The 21102-nt window shown below is 47.5% G+C and overlaps 4 protein-coding genes across 5 annotated transcripts; 1 reads left to right on the top strand and 3 right to left on the bottom strand.

Annotated features, from left to right (window-relative positions):
- Positions 1-964: 964 nt before the first annotated feature.
- Positions 965-10837, bottom strand: LOC118510733 (programmed cell death protein 4). 2 transcript variants are annotated; one of them, XM_036052949.1, is made up of 5 exons: positions 9505-10837; positions 8661-9414; positions 8190-8572; positions 7851-8104; positions 965-3463 (listed from the first exon to the last, which is right to left on the bottom strand). In XM_036052949.1, exons 2-5 carry the CDS (start codon positions 9409-9411, stop codon positions 3391-3393), a joined length of 1461 nt encoding a protein of 486 aa, XP_035908842.1. In that variant the 5' UTR covers positions 9412-9414; positions 9505-10837; the 3' UTR covers positions 965-3390. The 2 variants fall into 2 exon arrangements, with proteins under 2 accessions (XP_035908842.1, XP_035908851.1); XM_036052958.1 differs by having other exon boundaries at positions 9559-10837.
- Positions 10838-12719: 1882 nt separating this feature from the next.
- Positions 12720-15190, top strand: LOC118510622 (E3 ubiquitin-protein ligase SIAH2). Its single transcript, XM_036052655.1, has 2 exons — positions 12720-14182; positions 14257-15190. Exons 1-2 carry the CDS (start codon positions 13253-13255, stop codon positions 14902-14904), a joined length of 1578 nt encoding a protein of 525 aa, XP_035908548.1. The 5' UTR covers positions 12720-13252; the 3' UTR covers positions 14905-15190.
- Positions 15131-17704, bottom strand: LOC118510586 (transferrin). Its single transcript, XM_036052589.1, has 2 exons — positions 15968-17704; positions 15131-15888 (listed from the first exon to the last, which is right to left on the bottom strand). Exons 1-2 carry the CDS (start codon positions 17389-17391, stop codon positions 15426-15428), a joined length of 1887 nt encoding a protein of 628 aa, XP_035908482.1. The 5' UTR covers positions 17392-17704; the 3' UTR covers positions 15131-15425.
- Positions 17705-19299: 1595 nt separating this feature from the next.
- Positions 19300-20904, bottom strand: LOC118510689 (MICOS complex subunit MIC25). Its single transcript, XM_036052865.1, has 3 exons — positions 20635-20904; positions 20017-20297; positions 19300-19939 (listed from the first exon to the last, which is right to left on the bottom strand). The coding sequence occupies exons 1-3, from the start codon at positions 20756-20758 to the stop codon at positions 19724-19726; spliced, it is 621 nt and encodes a 206-aa protein (XP_035908758.1). The 5' UTR covers positions 20759-20904; the 3' UTR covers positions 19300-19723.
- Positions 20905-21102: the final 198 nt, after the last annotated feature.

Below are 21102 nucleotides of genomic sequence, written 5' to 3'. Positions count from 1 at the left end.
ACAGATTTACACAGGGGTGATGTACCGATGGGTGATCACACCTTTGAAGTCGTCCAAAACTTCACCTATCTGGGGTCAAAAGTCTGCACCGACTATAACATTGGTGTTGAGTAACGTGCAAGGGTGCTGGCTACCAGCCGGTCATACTACAGCCTGAGGAAACCTCTCCACTCTAAATACCTGTCGTGACGGACGAAGCTGGGACTGTACAGAACATTTATAGTCCCAGTACTCACATACACCTCTGAGATCTATGGCCTCTGTCCAAAACTGACGAAGCCCTCTTAGCCGCGTTCGAGAGGAAGATGCTCGGAAGGATTTTTGGTCCCGTATGCGTGTTGAAGGACAATGGAAGAGCCACTATAATGACGAGCGCTCTACGAGCTGTACGATGATTTCACCATCGTGCATGCAATTTAGACTCGCCATACTCCGGTGGGCTGATCATGTCATGAGAACCCCGTAATGTCCTTTTAGGGTGACCAAACGGACAGAGGAGGCGTGATAGGCCCAAACTGAGATGGAGTGATGGCGGTGATGCATCCGCCAAAATGGTCGAGATAATTAATCGACAGACGAAGGCACTGGATCGTGAGCGGTGTCGAGGATTGTTGCAGCGCAGGATAATTAAGGAAGTAAGTAGTTAAGGTAGATTCTTTGATAAGCTTCAGCGACATACAGGGGAGCCTCAAACCAGTCTATGGATGTGACGATGTTTGAATCGTAGAAGTTGGTCCCCGAAGAGATCACCTTCGCAAGTCTCGGCGATGATGCCAGATTGAAAAGAAGACAGAACAGTTCATCTCCCTGGGCACAGAGACTGTAGCCTCACAAGCCTTGGTAGCCTATTCTGACCAACGATGTCCGAAAACAATGTCCTTCTACCCAACAGCTCAATCTCAATTTCTCAAGCTAAAACATCTCCTACAAAACACACTGCAACGTTTACATATTTATGTATATATTTTTTTTTCATTTTTTTTACTTTATTTCAGTTTTGCTTGCTTACTGTCTAGAGTAAAAGGGAAACGTTCCCTTTATCTAACCTTTCGTATCCATACTTAATAGTTGTTTGTTGGTTTTTGTATGTATGTGTATGTGTGTGGTTTTGTTGTTTGTAAATGTTAATAGTATATGCCTTTGCGTTCTCCATTCCTGTTTTCCATTTGCTTGCTTTTGCCATCATGCGGCGGCCACCATTACTGAATGAAGATATAATGCGATGTAGAAGAGAATGGAGGAATAGGATTGCGAAAACAAAATTCTACCCAAGCCTTTCACTGGTTTTCTTTAAGACAATCAACACCTAGCCTCGTCTCCGCTCCTTCTCCTTGTCCACGCTTTCACCATTAATACCCAAGCTAGCCGGATCATTCGATAGGCCGTGCTTACATAGGCATGCTTGCACGGTTGCACGTAATATAGGTGCTTTGCCATAGAAAGAACGGTCTGCCTCTGCTCCATTTTAATGATGCTTCAAATGTTGTACCTCCAAATTCACATTCACACCAATTTCCAATACAGCTATCCTTGCTTTACTTAGCGCTTTCTTTAAAGAGTTTACGAACTGCAAATGTAGCTTTATCACTCTCCAAACCAACAGATTTATTTGATATCTTTAGAACGCGCAAATTTCACTTTTCTTTTTTTTTAGTACACGATCATCTTCCAAAAACATTAATATATACTTCTATAATTTCTTCTGTTTTTCGTTTTGGAAATTTTGATGAAAATATTATTTTTTTTAATTCTGATCCTCATCTGATTCCTGATGCGTGAATACGTGAGCAAAAAAGCTTTTTTCCTTTCTTTTCTTTTAGTATTTAGCAGTATTGGGGAGATCCGCTAGGAACGTATTGACGTTTAGTATTAGTAGCTCGTTGATTCGCAATCTTCTCTACTTATCGGTGATGGGGCAGCAAATGTCCCTTCTTTACCTTTTACCTCTCACTCTCTCCTTATCGTCACACTCCTGATGTCGGTGACCTTTCCTTCTACTCATCAATATTTTAAAATAGTAAACGGAAAAAAAGAATTTTGTTAAGAAAAAAATTATTTAAAAAATTATGTAAACGAAAGCCGCATTTTTGCCAATGGCAATATGGACCTCTCGCACCGGGTTATTAATTCATGGAGACCACACGATATGGCTAAGACTTGTTAATGCAAAAACGAGGGGAAGGAAATGGTTGTATAAATTGAACTTTCGTCTTACACACACACACAATATGGCTTTTCGTGTAATAAATCGAACGATATACAATCATCAAAAGTGTATGTAAGTATGTATTGGAAATCTCTCCTCTCAAAAAAACCATGGTCGTGAAGGACGATGTTCGTTTGTAGTGTATGCAATTGCAGGGGCCTTCTCTTATAACTGGTTTCGTAACACTACTCGGTCTTCCTAACATCCTGACGGTTAAAAAAAAAGGAACACATGACTAATTTTCTAAAACAAAAAAGCAAGAGTTAAATGAATGCTCCGTTTTTTTATCATTTACAAACCGCCAAACAAAAAAACACAACCAACTACCTTTTTCACGAGACAACGATCGAAATGCAAATGAATTGGAGGATTTATTTTCTCCCCCCCCACCATTATCTGGCTGCTACGCGTTTAATTTTACACTAATATGATTTTTTTTTTGTTGCTTTCGCTTCTTAAGATGGTCCGCCACCATTTGACCAGGTCTTTCGCCACACGAAAAAGACGGGCTACGCGGGCAACAAGATGGAGTTTTAAGATGTATCCCTCACTGGAAAAAAAATCTCACCCTTCTCCTGTGTCGTCCACACTGGGGGTTTCCGCTTTTCATATGTTGTATTTGTTTTCGAAACTGAAATTATGGTGGGCCCTTTTTTCAAATCGCGCTCAACATTTATAACCCTCTGCTCTGCGCTCTAGCATCACGTACACCAATCGAGTGTTTAGCGATACACAATACACAGTAGTAGTAGTAGTAGTAGTAGTAGTAGTAGTAGGTTCAAATTTTGTGATTAAATTTCATCAATTGATGCCGCAAGACGAGATGCAGTTTTTGGTACAAAATAAGGCAATCGAAGGAGAAAAAAAAACAAATGTTACTCCCTTCTGAGGGATGTTGACTTTTAGACTCACAATTTTAGTATGGATTAGTAATGCGGCGGTGTTTTGTCCTGCGCTTCTACATTTCTACTCGATGCTGATGCCGTTCCTCCTATCCACTGCATCTGATGGTCATCTCCTGCAATTTAGGGCCCCCCACACACACACGTACTTTCACTCTCTTACGCCGTCATTCCTTTCATTTTTTTTGTCCCGTGTGCAGGGGGTTCGTTTGCTGAGTGTTGTTATTGGCTGAGTGAGAGACCGGGATGACGATGATGATGGGGCGGGAGGGCAAAACGAATCTAGAAATCATGGCGGAAATTGACCTGCTTGATCATGCCACCGTCACCCTCAGACACAAAGCGTTTGCGGCCCCTAAAATTGATAGAGAGAGAGAAAAAAAGGTCGTTGTTATCACATTATTTTTTAGAAGCTGTTTGAAAAAAAAAATACATTTATCCATGCACATGTGCGTAACACGCGTCAAAACGTGTTATCGATCTGTTGTTGTTTTGGTCCAAAATAATGTCAACGCTTCAACAGTTGGCTCACTGTAGAGTGTTTGGCTCACTCCACACCTAAGGAGTGTTTTGTTTTGAACTAAAATTAGCTGCACATTTTTTTTTACCGGTATAAAATAGTTTGTATGTTGTTTTTCCCCGTTTTCCGCCTGATGTTAGAAACGGGGCGATAAAAAAAAAAGGGTGGAGGCTAATATTTCCAAGGACACACTAACCTTGAAAGCAACAAGGCACGCGCAACACAGCAAATACGCCTCACTTTTAATTGTGAACACGCGCGCACCACATTACAGGAATGGAATGATTTTTATTCTGCTTCATGAGGATGAAACATTAATTTTAAAAATATTTTATGCAATTGTAGCGTGTCTACACAAACTTTACCAAAATCAAATACAAACTGTTCAAATTTAATTTTGTCTTGAGAATCAAAATATAGGCAATGGTCGAGCTGGTTTAGCTCGTTCCGTTTTTGTCGCATGTTTTTACGCACGTACGCAGTGTGTGTTTTCATGTTTTTGTGGGCGATGAATAACAAAAACCAAAACAAACACTACGCAACCGCGGGGAGGGGGAGGGGGAGGGGGGGCTAATAGAAATAGAAGCGACTGCGCAAGTGCAGCAGCTTGTATGTGCGTGTGTAGCAACATAAAATCGCGCTTGTGAAACCAATACAACATAAGACAGCCGGCATACACACACATTCACACGATGATATGTGGTACATTTGGTAGGACATAAATTAGGCTAAGAAGATACAATTTTTACAAAGTATTACAAAGAATACTTTAAACATATAAATCTAAAGCTATGTTATGCAGGTACGCTTTAAAATGTTTACGATTTACCGTTGTATTTAACCATAAGTTTGCCTACTTTTCGAACGAACCGTAAATGCGGTGTATGTGTGCGTGCAAAACATGTTGTTGACGATGGGGCATAGAGATAGATGGTTTGCCATACTTTGTTTTGGTTTTGCGTCGTTTCAAAACGCTTCCCCAGTCAGGGACAAACTATAAATGGTAACGGTCACACAAAGTAGTAGTGATGTTGTAAAGGCTGCACAACGGATGATAACACGTTACAGATTGTCTCTTATTATTATGCGCGGTGCTCGGTCAGATGACTGAAACACAGCATGTGCTACGCGGGGGCGAATGAGATCGATATCGAATCTGTAAAGGTGTGTCCGCGTCACCACGTACACCATTTCGGTGTATGAAGCAATCAATTTGTGTGTTGATAAAGAAGCAATTGGACTACTGGCAAAGGTCCCTTAAACTGCTATCTTTAGACCAGTCTTACTGATGAAGGCCATCAATCTCCAACAATCTTTTCCAGAGATTCCAACAGGGCCTTTGGCAGAGGATTTTGGATTTTACGGGAGTTAAAACGTTATGTAGGGAGGGGGGGGGGGGGGGAGATCCGGTGGCAGGTCGGGGTTCAAATCCCATCCAGACCACCTACTCCCCCCGGACGGCAGGGCTGACTACTTTGCTACGGTCACACAAAGCCAAAAATGACAGGCCCCCGAGAACTTTAGACGTTGTGTAGTTCCAAGGAAGAGGAAGAAGAAGAAACCGTCAGGTTCCATCAGAGTCCAGTGGAGACTCTGCCATCAACGCCAACAACAACAGTCCACAGTGCCCCATCTTCTATCAGTTGCACAGCATAGCATAAAAGGACATTACAAAAGCTGAGTCGTCCGGCGCCTACGTGGTCTGCTCTAATAAGTGTACTGAGTCTATAAGCAGATCGTAAAGCCAACAAGAAGAGGAGTCCTTTCTAATGACAACGAACAGCTCATGTCAGTCTGGGCGAATCTAATTTGCTCAAATAATAGTAATAATAATAGGGACGGTCCGGTGGCCGAAGTGACAACGGCGCCAGTCTTCACACGACAGGACCGGGGTTGAAATCCCATCCAGACTACGGGTAAAACCAAGTCACAGAAGGCCGGAAATGCAACCTCTCGAGATTGTTGCGCCAAGGAAGAAGAAGAATTGTAAGTTAGTCGTATCTGAACTGAACTGAACATCCAACTTAACATCCTCGACGAGCATCGTCCTAATAAATACCTCTTATCTAGACTCTATGGTTGCTATAGGACAGGACCAGAGTTCAAATCCCATCCTGACCGCCTCCCCCGTAGTAAGGACTGAATCATTCAATCTTCGTGGTATCATTAAGTCTAATAAGCCAGAAATGGTAGCCATGACCTTAAGAGGCCGTTAGGCCAAAGAAGAAGAGGAATATCTAACCTGCACACACAAAAAAATCTTCTTCTTCCTTGTCACCTACAACCTCGAGAGGTCTCGGCCAGCCATTTCTGGGTTTCTGTGACTTAATTTTACCCGTAGTAAAGTAGTCAGCCCTTCGTACGAGGAGGCGGTCTGGATAGGATTTGAACCCCGGTCCAGCCGTGTGAAGTGCCGCTCTCGTCTCGACCGGTCCGGTCCCAAAAAATACCCTGTCACAAATACAGAATTTAATTGTTGCGAGTATTCTAGTTTCACAGTGAGAAGTTTTTGACGGCTGTTAATAGTTTTGATGACTCAGGTAGATGCAGATGTGAGCACATTTTCTGCAGAGTCCCAGCTTTGTCTGGAGGGAATCAGAGTATCGTACGTTGGATTAAATCCATTAGTCGTCTTCTTCGACACTACAAACCTCGAGAGGTCTGGGCGAATCATTTCTGGCTTTCTTGACTAGATTACACTCGTAGCTGAATAGGCAGTTTGGTTGAAGGTGGGGACGCTTCCAGGAATGAGATTCGATAGCCGGTCGTCAGGTGTTGATGGAAATGGTTGGTTGGTTGGTTAGGCGACTATAGCGACTTTGTGTCGTTAAACGTCGTACGTCAATTTGTTGATAGAATAGCCAAATGCGTGTTGTAACACCACATGATTATTTGAAAATAATCCAAGTTTAGAGGTTCAAAACACCAAACCGCCTTTTACCACACACACGCATTACCCTCTGGTTAATGCGTTCGGCATGCTACGGGCTGCGAAAGTTGACCTTCAAAAAATTACGACGACATGAAACGCGCACCAAAACACACCCAATTCTTGGTTGTTTTCCCTTGCTTGCCTTTTTCATGCTTCCACATCCTCCCCTTCTGTTGCTTCCCCTTTTCAACCGCCATTAGACGGCGTTCTCCTGGACTAGCCTCATGTTATTGCGGTTCGTTCAAGGCCAATCGTAAGAAAACAAAGAGTATAAACACCACACCACCACCCGGCATAAATGGGGTGAGAATTGCGTCGCAAAAACAAACCCCGAATTCGATTTTTTCGGCTGAGTGGTTGGGGGTTGGGAATCGTTGTTTCGATACAAAAAAAAATGTGTAAGCACAAATACACTTCCGGACGAGGGCGGAACGACAACACAACAACGACAATCAAAACAAAAACATACCGCTTTTTTCATACATGAAGGCATGTGATTTCACATCATCATGGGCTACAGAGAAGAAGGTCGAAAAATAAACCGGTACGTTTTGGGGCGAAACATGCTGCAGCAGCAGGCAGCAACGTTGCCGCGCGTGAGACCGTTCTCCAGCTCGAAGGGACACGCGCACACATACACATTTCGACCGCTGTGTTTATGTGCGATGGCAGTTACGAAAGCGCGGTTTGTGTGATGGTATTCGTTACAGTGTGAAGATCAAATTGCGACGCAAAAGACGAATCTTTCCAAGAGCAATGCTTTCATTTCAAGAGGCCGGTCGGACGGGATGGTTTCGGCACCCGGTACACCGGTGAGGCAGAAGCGAGAGATAAGAAGGGGCCGCTGCTATACATTGCCTGCTGTTACATCATGGCGTATGCGTGCACCAATACATGCGCGCCCAACCGAACCCCTGGGGCGGTTGCTTTTCGTATCGGCGCCCGTGCGAAGGTTAAACACGAATTTGCTTTCGTTTTCGTTTTCTAACGCAGTGTAGATGGCGAAGCAATCGTGCCATCCTTTTCCTGCTCATTGTAGCGCAATGGGTAACAGCAGCAGAGCAGTGAAAAACACCAACATACTCGCACCCCACCCAACACACCCCTTCTTCTCGCGCACCCCCCTCCTCTAGCCCATATCTACGTAGTTTTCGGAACGGAACCCGAAAAGCGAGCATTTTCGGTTGAAGTTTCGGGCTGGTCCGCGGAAACGCATGGAAAACGTCACGTACGCCACACGCCACAACAAAGCAACGATAGAAAAGCAAAAGCATGAACAAAAAAACTTACCGGGTGGGAATATCTTTGACGAGCGCTTCGCTCAGGAACGAGCCGGTGCGCTGGCAGCGCTGTATGAACCGATCCAGGATCGAGTAGGCGAGCGGGATGTCGAGCACAATGTCGGTCATGTCCTCGTACACGCGCCGGAACCCTTGCTCCATCTGCTCCGGCGTCACGATACAGGTACTGTCGAGCGTTCGGAACAGCTCGCAAATGGCCACCTCGGTGGACTCGTTTAACGCCTCCAGTGTCATTATGATTGCCTGTGTGTACACACCGTGTGCGCGAGGTGAGGAGGAACCACGTTTGAATAAAGTCACAATAAAAAAAAGGGAAGCACCGCCTTACCTCGTAAATCAGTTCGTGATGGAAATGCGGCACCTCCAGCTCCTTGATGGAGCGCTGGGCTTCGCTGAGATCGCGTGAAAGCAGGTACTCCTGCAGCAGGTACGACATCTGCTGGGTGATGGTCTGCACCGGACGCAGCGCACCACCGACGCCCCACACATTGTCCAGCTGGCCCCAACCGTCGTGCATCGACAGCAGGGTGGTCGCCCGGACCAGGGCCGCCTGTCCGTGCTGGTCCAAATCTTCCCGGTCCGACTGGTACGCGTACTTCGGCGGAATGCAATCGTCCGCCACCGCCCGGGCAATGAAGTTGCCGAGCAGATGCGGTGCATCTGGCGTGTCGAGCATAATATCGGGCAGATTTGCGAGCAGCAAATCGAAACCTGGATTACGTTTTGTGGTTTGAAAATGTTAGCCTGGGATCCGAGCTTGGTGAAGGTGAAGGAAAACGGGGGAGGAAAAAAAACTTACCAGCACAGATGTCTTCGCGCGTTACAATGCGCCCGTACAGGTCGGATATCAGTACCGACGTTAGCTCGCGCTGTGACTGCTTGTGGTCGAACGCAACAGCGACCACCGTTTTGGTGACGAGCGGCTTCATCCCGGGCTGCAGCAGATCATCCAACGCGTCCGCCACTTCGTGCGTATCACCGTGCTCAAAATACTCCAGTATGATCGCTTCCAGCTTCTTCACGACCTCCGCCTCGGTCATCTGTGGCACAATCTCCTTCAGCTCCACGTTGTGCATGCTGTTGTACGCGTCGATGTCGAAGTTCGGATCGTTCGGGTCTTCGTCCAGCTCGTCGTACACCTCCGAACCGGGCTTGCCCCACACACCCTTCCGCCCGGCTCCACCCTTCTTCGGCAGCCCGCGCCCATACCCGTTGCGCGATCGGCGACTGTTTTTCCACTTTCGGTGGGGTGCCACAAAGTTCGGCGTACCGGCCACTCCCAGCACACCGTCCTTACTGTTCGACCGGGACAGCTTGCGGATGCGCTTTTTCAGCTTGTCGTCCAACAGTCCGGCCGGTTTCTTCATCAGCTCATCGCCCCCATCGGCACCACCCTTGCCAGTGGACGGTCCTTCGCCGCTGTGCGGTGAACCGGGTCCACTGCTGCCACCACCTTCACCACCGGAAGCGGTCCCATTGCGGACGGGATCGTCTACACCGTTCGGTTTCCCGTTCACCGAAAACATCACACTCTCGCTTGCCAGATCCATGTCCTGCGTGTGTGCGTGGATGGAGGTGTTTTAATCGGAAAGGAATATGGTGATTCAAAGCAGAAATGGCGTCCGCGCTACGCTAGAACTTACCTTTCCTGCTTTGCAATCAAAGCGTAGCACTACTTTGGGGAATAGATTACTTGCCCAAACACGCCTTACTGAGTTGATGCTGCTGCAGCAGTACTCTATTGCCGTTTCTTCGTTCTTTTCTCTCCGGTTTTTTTGTTTTGCTTTTTTTTCTCAACACAAAATGTCTGCTCGGTCGAGTTGAGAGAAGGTTGTGTTGTGTGCGCGTTTTGTGTGTGGACAAATGCTGCTGGTTGATGGGTTCAGCGAAACGGCTGCGTGTGTGCCCTTTCTGTTGCTGCTGCTGCTTCTTCTACTTCGTCTTCTGCTACAGCACGCTCACTCGCTAGGGATGAAGTTTTGCTTTCTGCTGTCTCTTTCCACTTGCGCGCTGTTGATCGTGATGTGTGATATTTGTGCGAACCCGAGGCTCACCGTGAACAACTGCAGACCGCGGACCGACAAAAACAACTCACAGCGGGCACCGAAACGAAGAACCGGATGGTACCGGCACTACTACCACCACCATCTATATAAGCACACCGCTTTTCTGGCACGGGACTTTGCTTATGTGTGTGCTCGTGTGGTACAACTTCCAACTGCGTAGTAGAAGCCCTGGCTGGCGACCCACGAACACTACCATGCGTGGGCAAACGATATTTTCACCGATAATCGAAAACCTGACCGCGGTAGAAAAACGTGGTTCCTGTAGATACGCCGTGGACACCGCCGAGAAACACTGTTTAACCGACGTACGGGCGACTCGTTTGCCTTTACGCACACACGCACAACCCGTACCGACAAGTGTAATGGGCAGATGTTTTGATGCTTGTCGTTGCGGGTCCCTTTTTGCTTTGGTTGGAAAACAATTCGTAAATTACCATTAACCAACGGCAAAACGCACGCTTTTCACGACGCGACTAATTTCCGGTAAGCGAACACACACAACAAAAATCCGGTTCTTCTTCTTCACCAACGTTGACGCCGTGTAAAAAGCCGGCACCACATCACATACGCGCTTAACACCAAACTTACAAAAACCCCGAAGTCACGCACACCGGGCTATATAACGCACACGTGTGTGGATGTGTGTGTGTTTGCTTGTTGCGAGGTTAGCACTGGCTAGCGAAAGCAAAATAGCTCTCGGCAGTTTCCAAAAAAACCCTTTTCCGGTTTTTTTTATTTATTTAGTTCATTAATGTTCTTTGACTTTAATCGCAACGCTACAAATATCGGTAACCTTAGTCACAATAACACTTTGGATCCCTGATGGAACAATCGCTCAAACGGGGCGGCACGCACTTCGAAACGAAGCAAAACCTTCACCAATGACGGCTGATTTGGGAATGCCCGTGCCGTGTGCGATGCGTGTACGATGAACTCACCATGAGGGCTCACCAGAACGCAGGCGAGTTGCAATGTTGTCTCCCTTCTTGAGTGCCACGTGGCTGTGTGTGCGTGTGAGTGCCTCCGAGGGGCCACCATATTGCAGCGCAGCATAAATGTATGTCTACAGTGTTTCTTAGGTCATCTGCAAGCGAATGTATCCGATAGGGCGCAGATTAAACCGAGGCTGGGGTCTGAACTAAAGTCTGAATAGATGCCCCCCCCCCACTCATGGGCACTCATTTTTACAAGTAAGTTACGCAAAATTATATATTTAAGACTTTTTAGTATAATTATTTATTTATTTATTATTTATAATTATTATAAATTATCACTGCAACAAATTTTAACACTTTTGCTTAACTTTTACCTAAATTTAAGGTAACTCAGTTGCAAAAATGAGTGCTCGTGAGTGGGGGGTGGCATCTATTCAGACGTTGGCCCTTCTTTACCTTCAATTTAGGTAAAAGTTAAGCTAAAATGTAAGAAATCGTTTTAATAATTATGTATAACAATTAAAAATAATGAATAAATAATAAATAAATAAATACTTACTCTAAAAAGTCTGAAAAATATACCGTTTTGGGTAACTCAGTTGCAGAAATGAGTGTCCGTGAGTGGGGGGGCATCTATTCAGACTTTAGCCAAAATTTCGGGCAAAGTGAAAACCCTTTCCTCGAAAAGTGTGCCGATCCCTGCTGCAAAGGCACTCACTCCCGGCCGCTCAACATGAGTGTCCGCTCATTCCCGGATGTGTACATTTGCGGCGCACCAGCATGCAGTAAAACGTGTGGAAGTGTTTGGTTGCACCCCATAGGTCTGTCAAATTTAATTCAATATGGCTCCCAAAACAATACGGACACGAAATTTCCAGAATGCACTGGAAGTTTCAAGAATGAGGTCGCTTTTTCTCCCGGGCAAAATCTGGAACAGGACCTATTTTTCTCGAAAGATACTGATGCGTTTTTCCACGAACCTGTGGGATGGAGTTGGGCTCGTACTATCACAAACCCAGTGTTGAAGATAAAACGCAAAAGTTGGAATTGTTCTTCAAAATATGTTTGTTCTATTGAATTAAGTTTGATTCACGTAATGTGAAGAAATGTCTATGATATAGGAAAAATAGCGACGAAATATCTTAATAACTCGCAACACACGTAATCGAGGGAAGTAAACATTCGGTTACAAAACACTCGACACAATGGTCAAGGAAAACGTGTCAGCAACATAAACGCCGGTGGCCCGCATTTTACGAACCAAAATAAACACATGCAGTACGAGAGCGTACAGCACATTGGCTAAAGCGTGACCCACTGCCACTGCCAAGAGATAGAGCGAGCGAGCGAACGAACGAGTGGATGGAGCTGAGAACATCACAGCGAGGTGTAGGCGACCACACGTGTGTGTGCAGCAACCGGCTCCTCAACAACAAATTCCAACACCTTCAACCTCTTGTGATGGGACATGTTATGGCTGGGTGTACTACTATCTTGAGGTGCTCACCGAGGAAACATTGAGTTGAATCCAACGTGTTAGCTAGTTCTGCATCAGATATATGAAGAGATATATTGGAGCATTAGAGAGACTAGATATTCAATAAAAATATTGATGAGAGCCATTACTACGAACGACAGTTGTGGCTAACTCCAACTCTTCGCATAAAGTCCTGGTAGGAGGTGCCTGTAGGCATTCTTCCGGATCGTGTACAATTTCCCGATACCCGGTACCCCGGTCCCTGATGACGCCATCTCTAATCCCTAAATCCCATTTAACATTGCCCACGTAAGCACCCTGTCCCGTACGCCAAAGGGTGAAACGGTCAGCCATAATCGGCCCGATAATCGATCGGGTCGACCGTGAAGTGTGCACCTCTCCATAGGTTTAAATGCGGAAGTTTTACTCCTGCGTGGGGAAGCCACAGTTACCAGAAATTAGAACGGCACACAGCAGGGAAAGAGAAAGGACGATCAAGTGTGAATCGCGACTCTGTGCGTGGTACCCCGGTTTCGGTAAATTGATGAACAACGGCGGCGCACTGATTGCCGAAAGCCGCAACGTTCGTCGCAATATGGCGGTATGATTGATAAGATAAACCGCGATCCAGAATACCGCGATACCAATCGGTGATTGCGCGGGTGTCTCCCACATCTTCTTCACCTTTACCGCCCAACGTGACGGCAGTGCAAGAGGTGTGAAATGGGCGCCGAGTACCTAGGTGGGTGGTGATATCTGCACCACCTGAAGCCAGTTGATATGGTTCGTTGCAGTCCACGGTCAGTAGTTACTGCAGCGCCGTTGAGTCCGGTTCGCTCGGCTTATCCGTCAGTCAACGTACGCCATCTTTCCAGCGAGTCCTCACCACCTCAACGATCAAACCCTGTTCCAGATGGAAGCTACCAGCACTCCAACAGAATCCTGTCCGGGGGATATGTCAGAACCGGAGCTGGCTGTTGTCCGCATGCGGTCTCTGGATGAGTCACAATCGCCGAGCATTCGGTCGGATGGATCCGGATATCGAAAGTCATCGCTGTACGTGTACGGCGATGGTCAGTTTAGCATTACGCTCAAACACTACGACAGTATTGTGAGCGAAGTCAAGTGTCCTGGGTGTGCAGAGCCGATGGATGGACCTATTACAATGTGTGGCACCGGCCACAGTATCTGCGCCGTCTGCCGTGCTAAGCGAGGTACCTGTCCACTGTGCGGAGATCGAGTGACTGAGCTGCGCAACTACACACTGGAGGCTATCGTTTCGAAAGTACAGTTCCCGTGCAAAAACTCCGCCAAGGGCTGTGCGGTACGTCTACCGTTGCAGCTATTGCGCTGGCATAAAGAACGGTGCGGTTACAAGCTTATCGAGTGTTTTATGGGCAAGGTGTGGGGTGCGTGCGGATGGCACGGTTGCGAGCGAGACTGGATGGCCCACTGTCTGGAGGCACACGCCGATCACGTCTATCAGGACCCAACGGTGGAACTTCGCTGGGAGTTTGGTGCGGAAGCTAGCCAGCGGGCCTCCGAGTTGCAGCTGGTGGTGGCTTACCACGTACTCTGTGCGTACGGTGAAGCGTTCAACCTGTACCAGGTGTACGATCAGGACAGCCGGACCGTACTGTGGACGGTTATCTGTACTACCAAGGAGTCGAAGGTAAGCTCTCGGTTCGCGTTCGAGCTGGAGCTGTACTCACCGATCGACAGTTGGAAACTTTTGGTGCAACGGTTCCCGTGCCATTCGGAACTTGATCCGGATTTTCTGAAGGATGGCCACTGCTCCAAGATTCCGCTCGCTGATGCGATGCGCTTCATGACGGAAGACAAGGTATGTGCCGGTACGGCTGATGGGGGAGGCTGATCTTTGGCATCAAATGTAATTCCACTCTAACATGCTCGCAGGTTCTGCACTACCGAGTACGGGTGCTTGAGGTTGGCCCTTCACGTAGCCAAAGTTTGATGAAGTTAAGCAATGGTACGGGAAGTATCGCGTCCACATCACACCTACCAACCAACTACTGCTGCAAGAACATCGAAAACGTTAACCTCAAGGCGGTCCCGGAAGGGAACATCATCTGCCGAAAGCAGCCATCGATCAACACGGAGCCGTTAACTGCCCAGGATGATGATGACGTTTTTCTACCCTACGTTGACGCTGATGAAGAAAGCACCAACACTCTGGGTAAATCAGTACGACCACCATATGAACAGAGTTCACCAAACCGTTCGTCCAATCTGAGGATGGCAGCATCCGTTCCGATGTTGGCCCAAATGGGTCATCTGAATGATACCGAACCGCCGTCACAGGTAGAGTTGCAACCGATTCAACAACTGGTGCGAGTAAAGGTTGCCGAACGGGAGCACCCTGTCAAGATGCAGGCACAGTACGCGGTTCGGAAACAGTCGACCAAAACAAACGGTAACATGGAGCGAGGTTCCTCCAGCGAGAGCCTTGCCACGAAGTCGTCCAAAGGCACAGGATTGTCCAAGTTTTACAACGTCACCATGTACAAGGCAGCGAAATTTCTTGACAAGAAAGGCATCAAGTAAAATGGTTGCTGAGATTAGTGTAATATCTGCTATTTCCTGCGCATTGGTCCAGGTAGAGTAGCGGTAGGATTATCCCTCAGCGAAGCGGTAGCAAAAACGAGGCAGTTCATTAAGGTAAGAGATCGGATCGGAGGCGCTCACTTGTTTGGTACAATCGTGACAGGTATAGTTATTTGTTTTCTAATATAATCCTACTCCCATTAGACTTAAAAACTGAGTACTGAAGTTCGTTCCACGTGTTTGTCGAATAAACAAGCAGTTTTATTTGCGATTCGTTAGCACAAAAGCGTTGCGGGGAACATTGAAGCGGTGATGTGTTTGTGTGCGTACCTCACATCGTTATTCTTGACCATTTTGTTGAGGAATATGCTGAAATTCAAGAATATGCGCATGAAGTTGCTAAAAAGAACAAGCTCTATAGTGCTCCATCTATAGCCGACACAAAATGCTAGAAGCTCTGGGTAATGGATGTGTTTGCTCTGCACTCCCACTACTATGCGTTGCGAATTAGTCTCTCACGACTATTTGTTCACAGTCAGTACTGAGGCGTAGTCGTTGAAGATCAAATGATGCTTCACCGTACCGTCCCGTAGCCGGTACGGTCCGAACATCCGGAAGACCTGTTCCCTCGGCTGGCCACGTCCAAATGTGTCCGACAGGGCGGTGAACGCGTGCACGATACTATCCTGCAGCGCTTCATCAACGTCCTTACGAACGTAGACGGCTCCAGCATTGCGCTCGGAGTTCACGCTAGACTCCAGATGACAGTTGGCCGCATTCGAGAGTGGCTGGAAACTAAGATCAGGACACACCAGCACCTTCTCCACATTGTTCGCCATGCCGGCGAGTGTTTTGGAGCGAACGATCCGAACCGGGGCAGATGCGCTGTTGGGCGAACTCACGTCTACGGTCTGCAGTGAGGGCAACTTTGCGGAGAGTACTCTGGCCGCCGCGACAGCCTGACCGTTGGATGTATCGAGTGCACTGAAAATAATCAATAAAACAAAACCACAAAATGTAATCTTCCGCTAAGCTTTTCTGGAGCTTTGATGCGTTCACGTACACTGGCCCGGTCTGTAGACGCTCCCTGGTAATAGTCTTATCAGCAATCGCTACCATTACGTCACCATAAGTTTCCCACATCAGAGGCTTCAGCTGAACGTTCGGTTGCTTCAGCACAACCACATCCGCGTCTGACCCATCGTTGACAGCGGCCACACAAGCATCCACCGTCTTTAGCACGCACTCCAGCGCAGGTCGAATGTCACGGGAGTAGGCGGCCTGGCGCATCAGCTCACACTTCTGCCGTTCATCCTCGGAAATAACGCACAGGCGCAGCTTGTTACCGAACCGTCTTTCACGCTCGATTACCTCCGCATAGTTAGCCTGGGCGAGATATTCGCGAGGTGCTACCGTATCCTGACGATCCACTATCGGTGCCTTCTTCTCAATCCAAAGCCGCTGAGCTGTGGTACGATCTGCGTCCGATATTTGATTGTTCGCATCGGTCCAGTAGCGATAAAGCTGTTGGAAGAGCGTTTGCAGCTTACGCGGCTGCCCGTTCAGATCACCATTGCCGAGCAGTACCTGCCAGGGACGCTGTGCCCACGAACAGACCGGTTGTCCATCGGCGATGGGACGCGTCGTTCCATCCTCGCACAGGTACGCGTAGTCTTCGGTCCGCGCGTTGGGATTCAGTGCCGGCGCCGGTGCACCGCCAGGTGTCACCGGAAGTCCGAAGTACTTGCGGACGTAAATAGTTTTGCTGAACGCCACGTCACCACCGTTCTCTACCAAGCATCGGATCGCTCCCTCATATCCAGCGAATCGATCATCCTTCGCACACCGTTGCGGCTGATCGCACCGTTCGCACAAGTTAGCGTACCGACCCTTCAGTAACCGATCGACGCCGGCATCGGAAGAGTAGCTGCCCGGCAGACAGGACGCACTGAACAGATCCGACAGACCCGCCAACTCTCGCTCGACCGGTGACAGTGATCCGTCCGCAGCGGGTAGCTTCAGCACACCGGCACGCTGGAGACGTGTCACCGGAATTTTATAGCCAACATTGCGCCCGAACCCGGTATGACACGAACGTTTGCCGCGCAGGTCTGCTAGGCTCTGGAAGTTGTCCGATGCACGCACCAACATAATACCCTCGTACCGGAACTTGGCCGTCGGTTCTTCGGCCGTGCGCAGTTCACTGAACACGACAAAGTCTTGGTTGTTGAAGTGTGATGCAACGTAAACATCCTCCGGATCGGCCAGAAGGAAGTCCGCTTCACGATTTTGCACCTTTCGCAGACAGTCGAGACGATCGATTCCACCGACGCACTCGAGCTCGGTAACAGCGGCACGGGTTAAACGAGCACAATCGTCCAGCAATTCCAGCGGGACACACCAACGATAGGTTTCCACTTTGGACAAAGATCCACCGAGCACACTAGCGACCAGTGGCACTATCCACAACAAGATATAGGACTTCATCCCGAACTACAGACTACAGGCGAGCGCGGGCTCCTTCAACAAAATGAGGGTAGGATCAAGCGATCCTTACTCGAGCTGTGGCAGCTCGTTCACTGATTGGCAGTGATGATCTGCGGTTTGTTTTATATAACACCACCGTACCAGCCGCATACCCGGTACAGCAAGCACTCAACCAAGCAGTTCTTGATAATTCATGAATATAATAATTGATAATTCTTGCCGTTGTCCCATAACCATAACCTCAGTGTTTCTCAATCGCTAAGAGTTCGCACCAATAACCATTTTCAGCAGCTATTCTTCACCTGTGACCCGTAGAGTAATCACTCAGCATTCGTTCATTCAGGGCCGATTTAAGTCGGCAAATAAACTGCTTGTCATTTTTTTTTTTTTTTGTTAAAACAGGCAAAATGGTACAACATAATGAAGTACATGCAAAATCTATTTGCAAAAGTGCCAACAGTTTCACAGCCACTGTGTCTATGAGGGGATTTTATAACCTTTTTTATCAATGTTTTGGATCCTAAGGGAATTCCCCTTTGAAATCTGCTGCAACTGCCTTATATGGTTCATCCTCACTTGCATCCAATCTTTTTAAAAGCATATGAACTGATTATCACAAATAAATGCAACTGTAAATTTGAATTTCGACTAATTACACGTTTGAAAACTACTGGCACTTAGAGTATGTTCTCCTTCTCATAGGGTTAAAGACGTGACTTATTATTTGGCCACTTACCAGAAGCGTTGATAGGCAAGTCCTGTCATGAAGGGGGCGGATATCGTCTTATTTCCTCAAGGAATATGAGATGTACTTCAAAAAGCAAAGACAAAACTATTGGAACCTTCACTCCAATATCAGCAGTTTCGGCACAAAGCTCGAGAAAAGTATCTCCTATTAGACGAAATTTAGAATGAGCCAAGAACACAGACCCGATCGAAAACACTTTCAAGACGACAAGCAGGTTACAGTGAATTTTCAAATTCTCATAGCACTGGACAAGATCCGATGGCCAAGACGGTAATTGGCACCGATCTATCACAAGGCAGGACCGGAACAAAGTGAGATCCTCGGAGGAACCTCGTCGATGAGGCCTTGTTTAATGGTCATGAAGAAAGCTTCGTTGGTGGGATCTTGTCGAAGGACGAGATCTCTATAGGCATCGCGCATGTAATCGATGGGATATGGTCGAAGTTGCCTCTTTGAAGGGATCTTGCCAAAGTTGCCTTGAAATGGTCGTACGGGCATCATCGATTCGTTCGCTGATAACATCTTGTCATCCTTGGTCTATCGGGGCCTTCTCGATGGAACGAGCCCGAAGGAACCTCGTTGAAAGGTTCTCGTCGTAGGAGTCACATCCAAGGGAGCTCATCGAGGAGGCTTTGTTAATAGGATCTTGTCGACCTTGGTCTATCGCAGCCTTCTCGATGGGGCATGGTCGAAGGGGCTTCGTTGATGGGATCTTGTTGAAGTGACCTTGACCTATGGAATCTTTTCGATGGAACATATAGTCGAAGGGGCCTTGTCGAAAAAAAATCTTTCGGCTCCGTAGATGGGACATAGTCAAAGTTGCCTCACTGGATAGCATCAATGAATTAAAAGAGTTGTATTGTTGATGGGTTCTTGTCAAAGGTATCTCTACCTATAGGCTACGCCAATGGGATATGGTCAAAGGGGCTGGATGGGGCATTTTTTATTCTATCCTAGCTCTAAGACGTCTAGGGAGTTCTTCAGATAAATCGTGAGATTCCTATCCTATCGGTGGAACTAATGCCCTGCATAATCAAAACTTCGATTGGAGCTATTTTTTTTTAAATTTATTTCTAATCGTTTCCTAACACCAATCCGTTTTAAAAGCTCATTCACAGTAACGATCGACAGAGCAAAGCATAACCTGTGGAAGCACGCGGTAGTTATCACGGTAGTTTATTGCTTCATGCTATCTTCTCAGTTAGTACTAAGCGCGAATAATGAAACAAGTAAGACAAAGTTAAGCGAAAGAGCTGAACGACTCCGACTCCTTTTCGATAGGTATTTTGTTGATGTTGAGATCTTTAGCGGCAATGTAGTAGGCGAGAAAAAAAATTGTAACCCTTCATCCGGTAAGTCGTTTGATTTTGATTTTATATTTACAAACGAATAATTGTATCGACATCATTCAAGCTAGACAAACACTCGTTCAATGGGAAGAGGCACAACCAATGGTCACGCAGCACAGACGAACGTAAAGCGTCTCGGGCATCTCATACCGCACACACCGATCGATCAACCATCTACCGGCTTGTGTGTGTATGTACGTCTATGTGCGCTTTGCCTTCTTCCAGGACCCGGATTTTACTTCTTGCCAGTTTCGGCTGCTGCACGCTGCTGTAGCAGCTGGATCCGGTGCTGATTGACGCAGTCGGTGAAGTGCTTCACCTCCTCGGCACAGCGCAGCGTTTCGTGCGGGTTTTGTCGGTAGCATGCGATAACCTTCGCCTTCAGATCCTGGCACGGTGGCAGCTGCTGCTGGACGGCGGTCGTTGCGAACCGTTTCTTTACATCCGCAACCTACGGATGCCAAATGGGGCCAATTAGAACGTTGGCGTCTCACCTTTTCGATTGGCCTTTTGTCTTGCATAGCTTACCGCGTCACTGTACTCCTTCTCCAGCACCTGGTTCGTCCGGGCGAGGTTTGCTTCGAGTGCCTTCAGCCGCTGGGTCCAGTACACGTCATTCTCCCGCAGCTCGCGCTCCTTCTCCTGCAGGACCTGCATCGAGGTGAGCGGCAGCTCACCCTGATACACTACGGATGGTGGTACCGGCGGATTTGGGTAGGAGCTTGGGCCACGAGCGATGGGCACATTGCTGCTGCTGCTGCTTTCGTCACCACCCGGCTGCTGCTGCTGCTGGGCGTCACCGTTCCGACCTGGCGGTTGATTGATGCGAAAAAAAAGCCATTTACAATCGGGGTGCATCGCACGCACACAACACTTTTGGGATGCACTCTTCCAGCCCCGGGCGGGGGGCACACACAGGTGACAGTGCTTCTGAGCGGTTGCATAACCGGGATCGGGCGAGTACATACGCGTCGGCATATCTCTATTGGCCCACATTAGCCGAACGAACCGAGCACGGAACAACCGAGGAGAACTAGGGAGGTAAGAAAGGGGAGCAAGTTCCTCTTCCTGCCGATCGAAACCGGTGCCATGCTGGTGGCGTTTTTGGAATGCAGAACTGTGCACCCAGGCGCGCCGCGTACTCACCTTGCGTCTTGGGCGGAAGGCCACTCTTGAGCCGCTGTACCACATCGTCGGAAATTTCGATCAGGCCGGCAGGTGAGTCGTTGTTCACCACCAACGTTCTCGGTCTGCTGGATGCGGCCCCCATCGCGTACGGCCCTTTCGTATTCGAAGCTGCAAAAACCCTAGTCAGCGGTGCAGCGGTGTGTTACTTCTTGATTTTGCTGTGTGTATTTTTTTATTTTCTTTTTTTTACTAACTTAACCTTTTGCACGGGCTTTTTGATAGGTTGTGTGTTTGACAGCTGTCATACGTTATGAATTTATGGACCCAATTAACAAATTTTACCTACGTTCAACAAACGTTGTGAAAAAAAGGAATAATTTTGTTAATTATCTGTTTCGAAATAAATAACACGAGAATAGACGATCAATTTTCCTCTAAAATTGAATAAAATCTAACCACACAAATTTGACAATTACCCATTCGATC

Source organism: Anopheles stephensi, chromosome X (genome assembly GCF_013141755.1).
Source record: "Anopheles stephensi strain Indian chromosome X, UCI_ANSTEP_V1.0, whole genome shotgun sequence".
In the NCBI taxonomy this organism is placed as follows: Eukaryota; Metazoa; Arthropoda; class Insecta; order Diptera; family Culicidae; genus Anopheles; species Anopheles stephensi.
The sequence above is the reverse complement of the archived record's forward strand: the minus strand, read 5'-3'. Positions and strand labels throughout refer to the sequence as shown.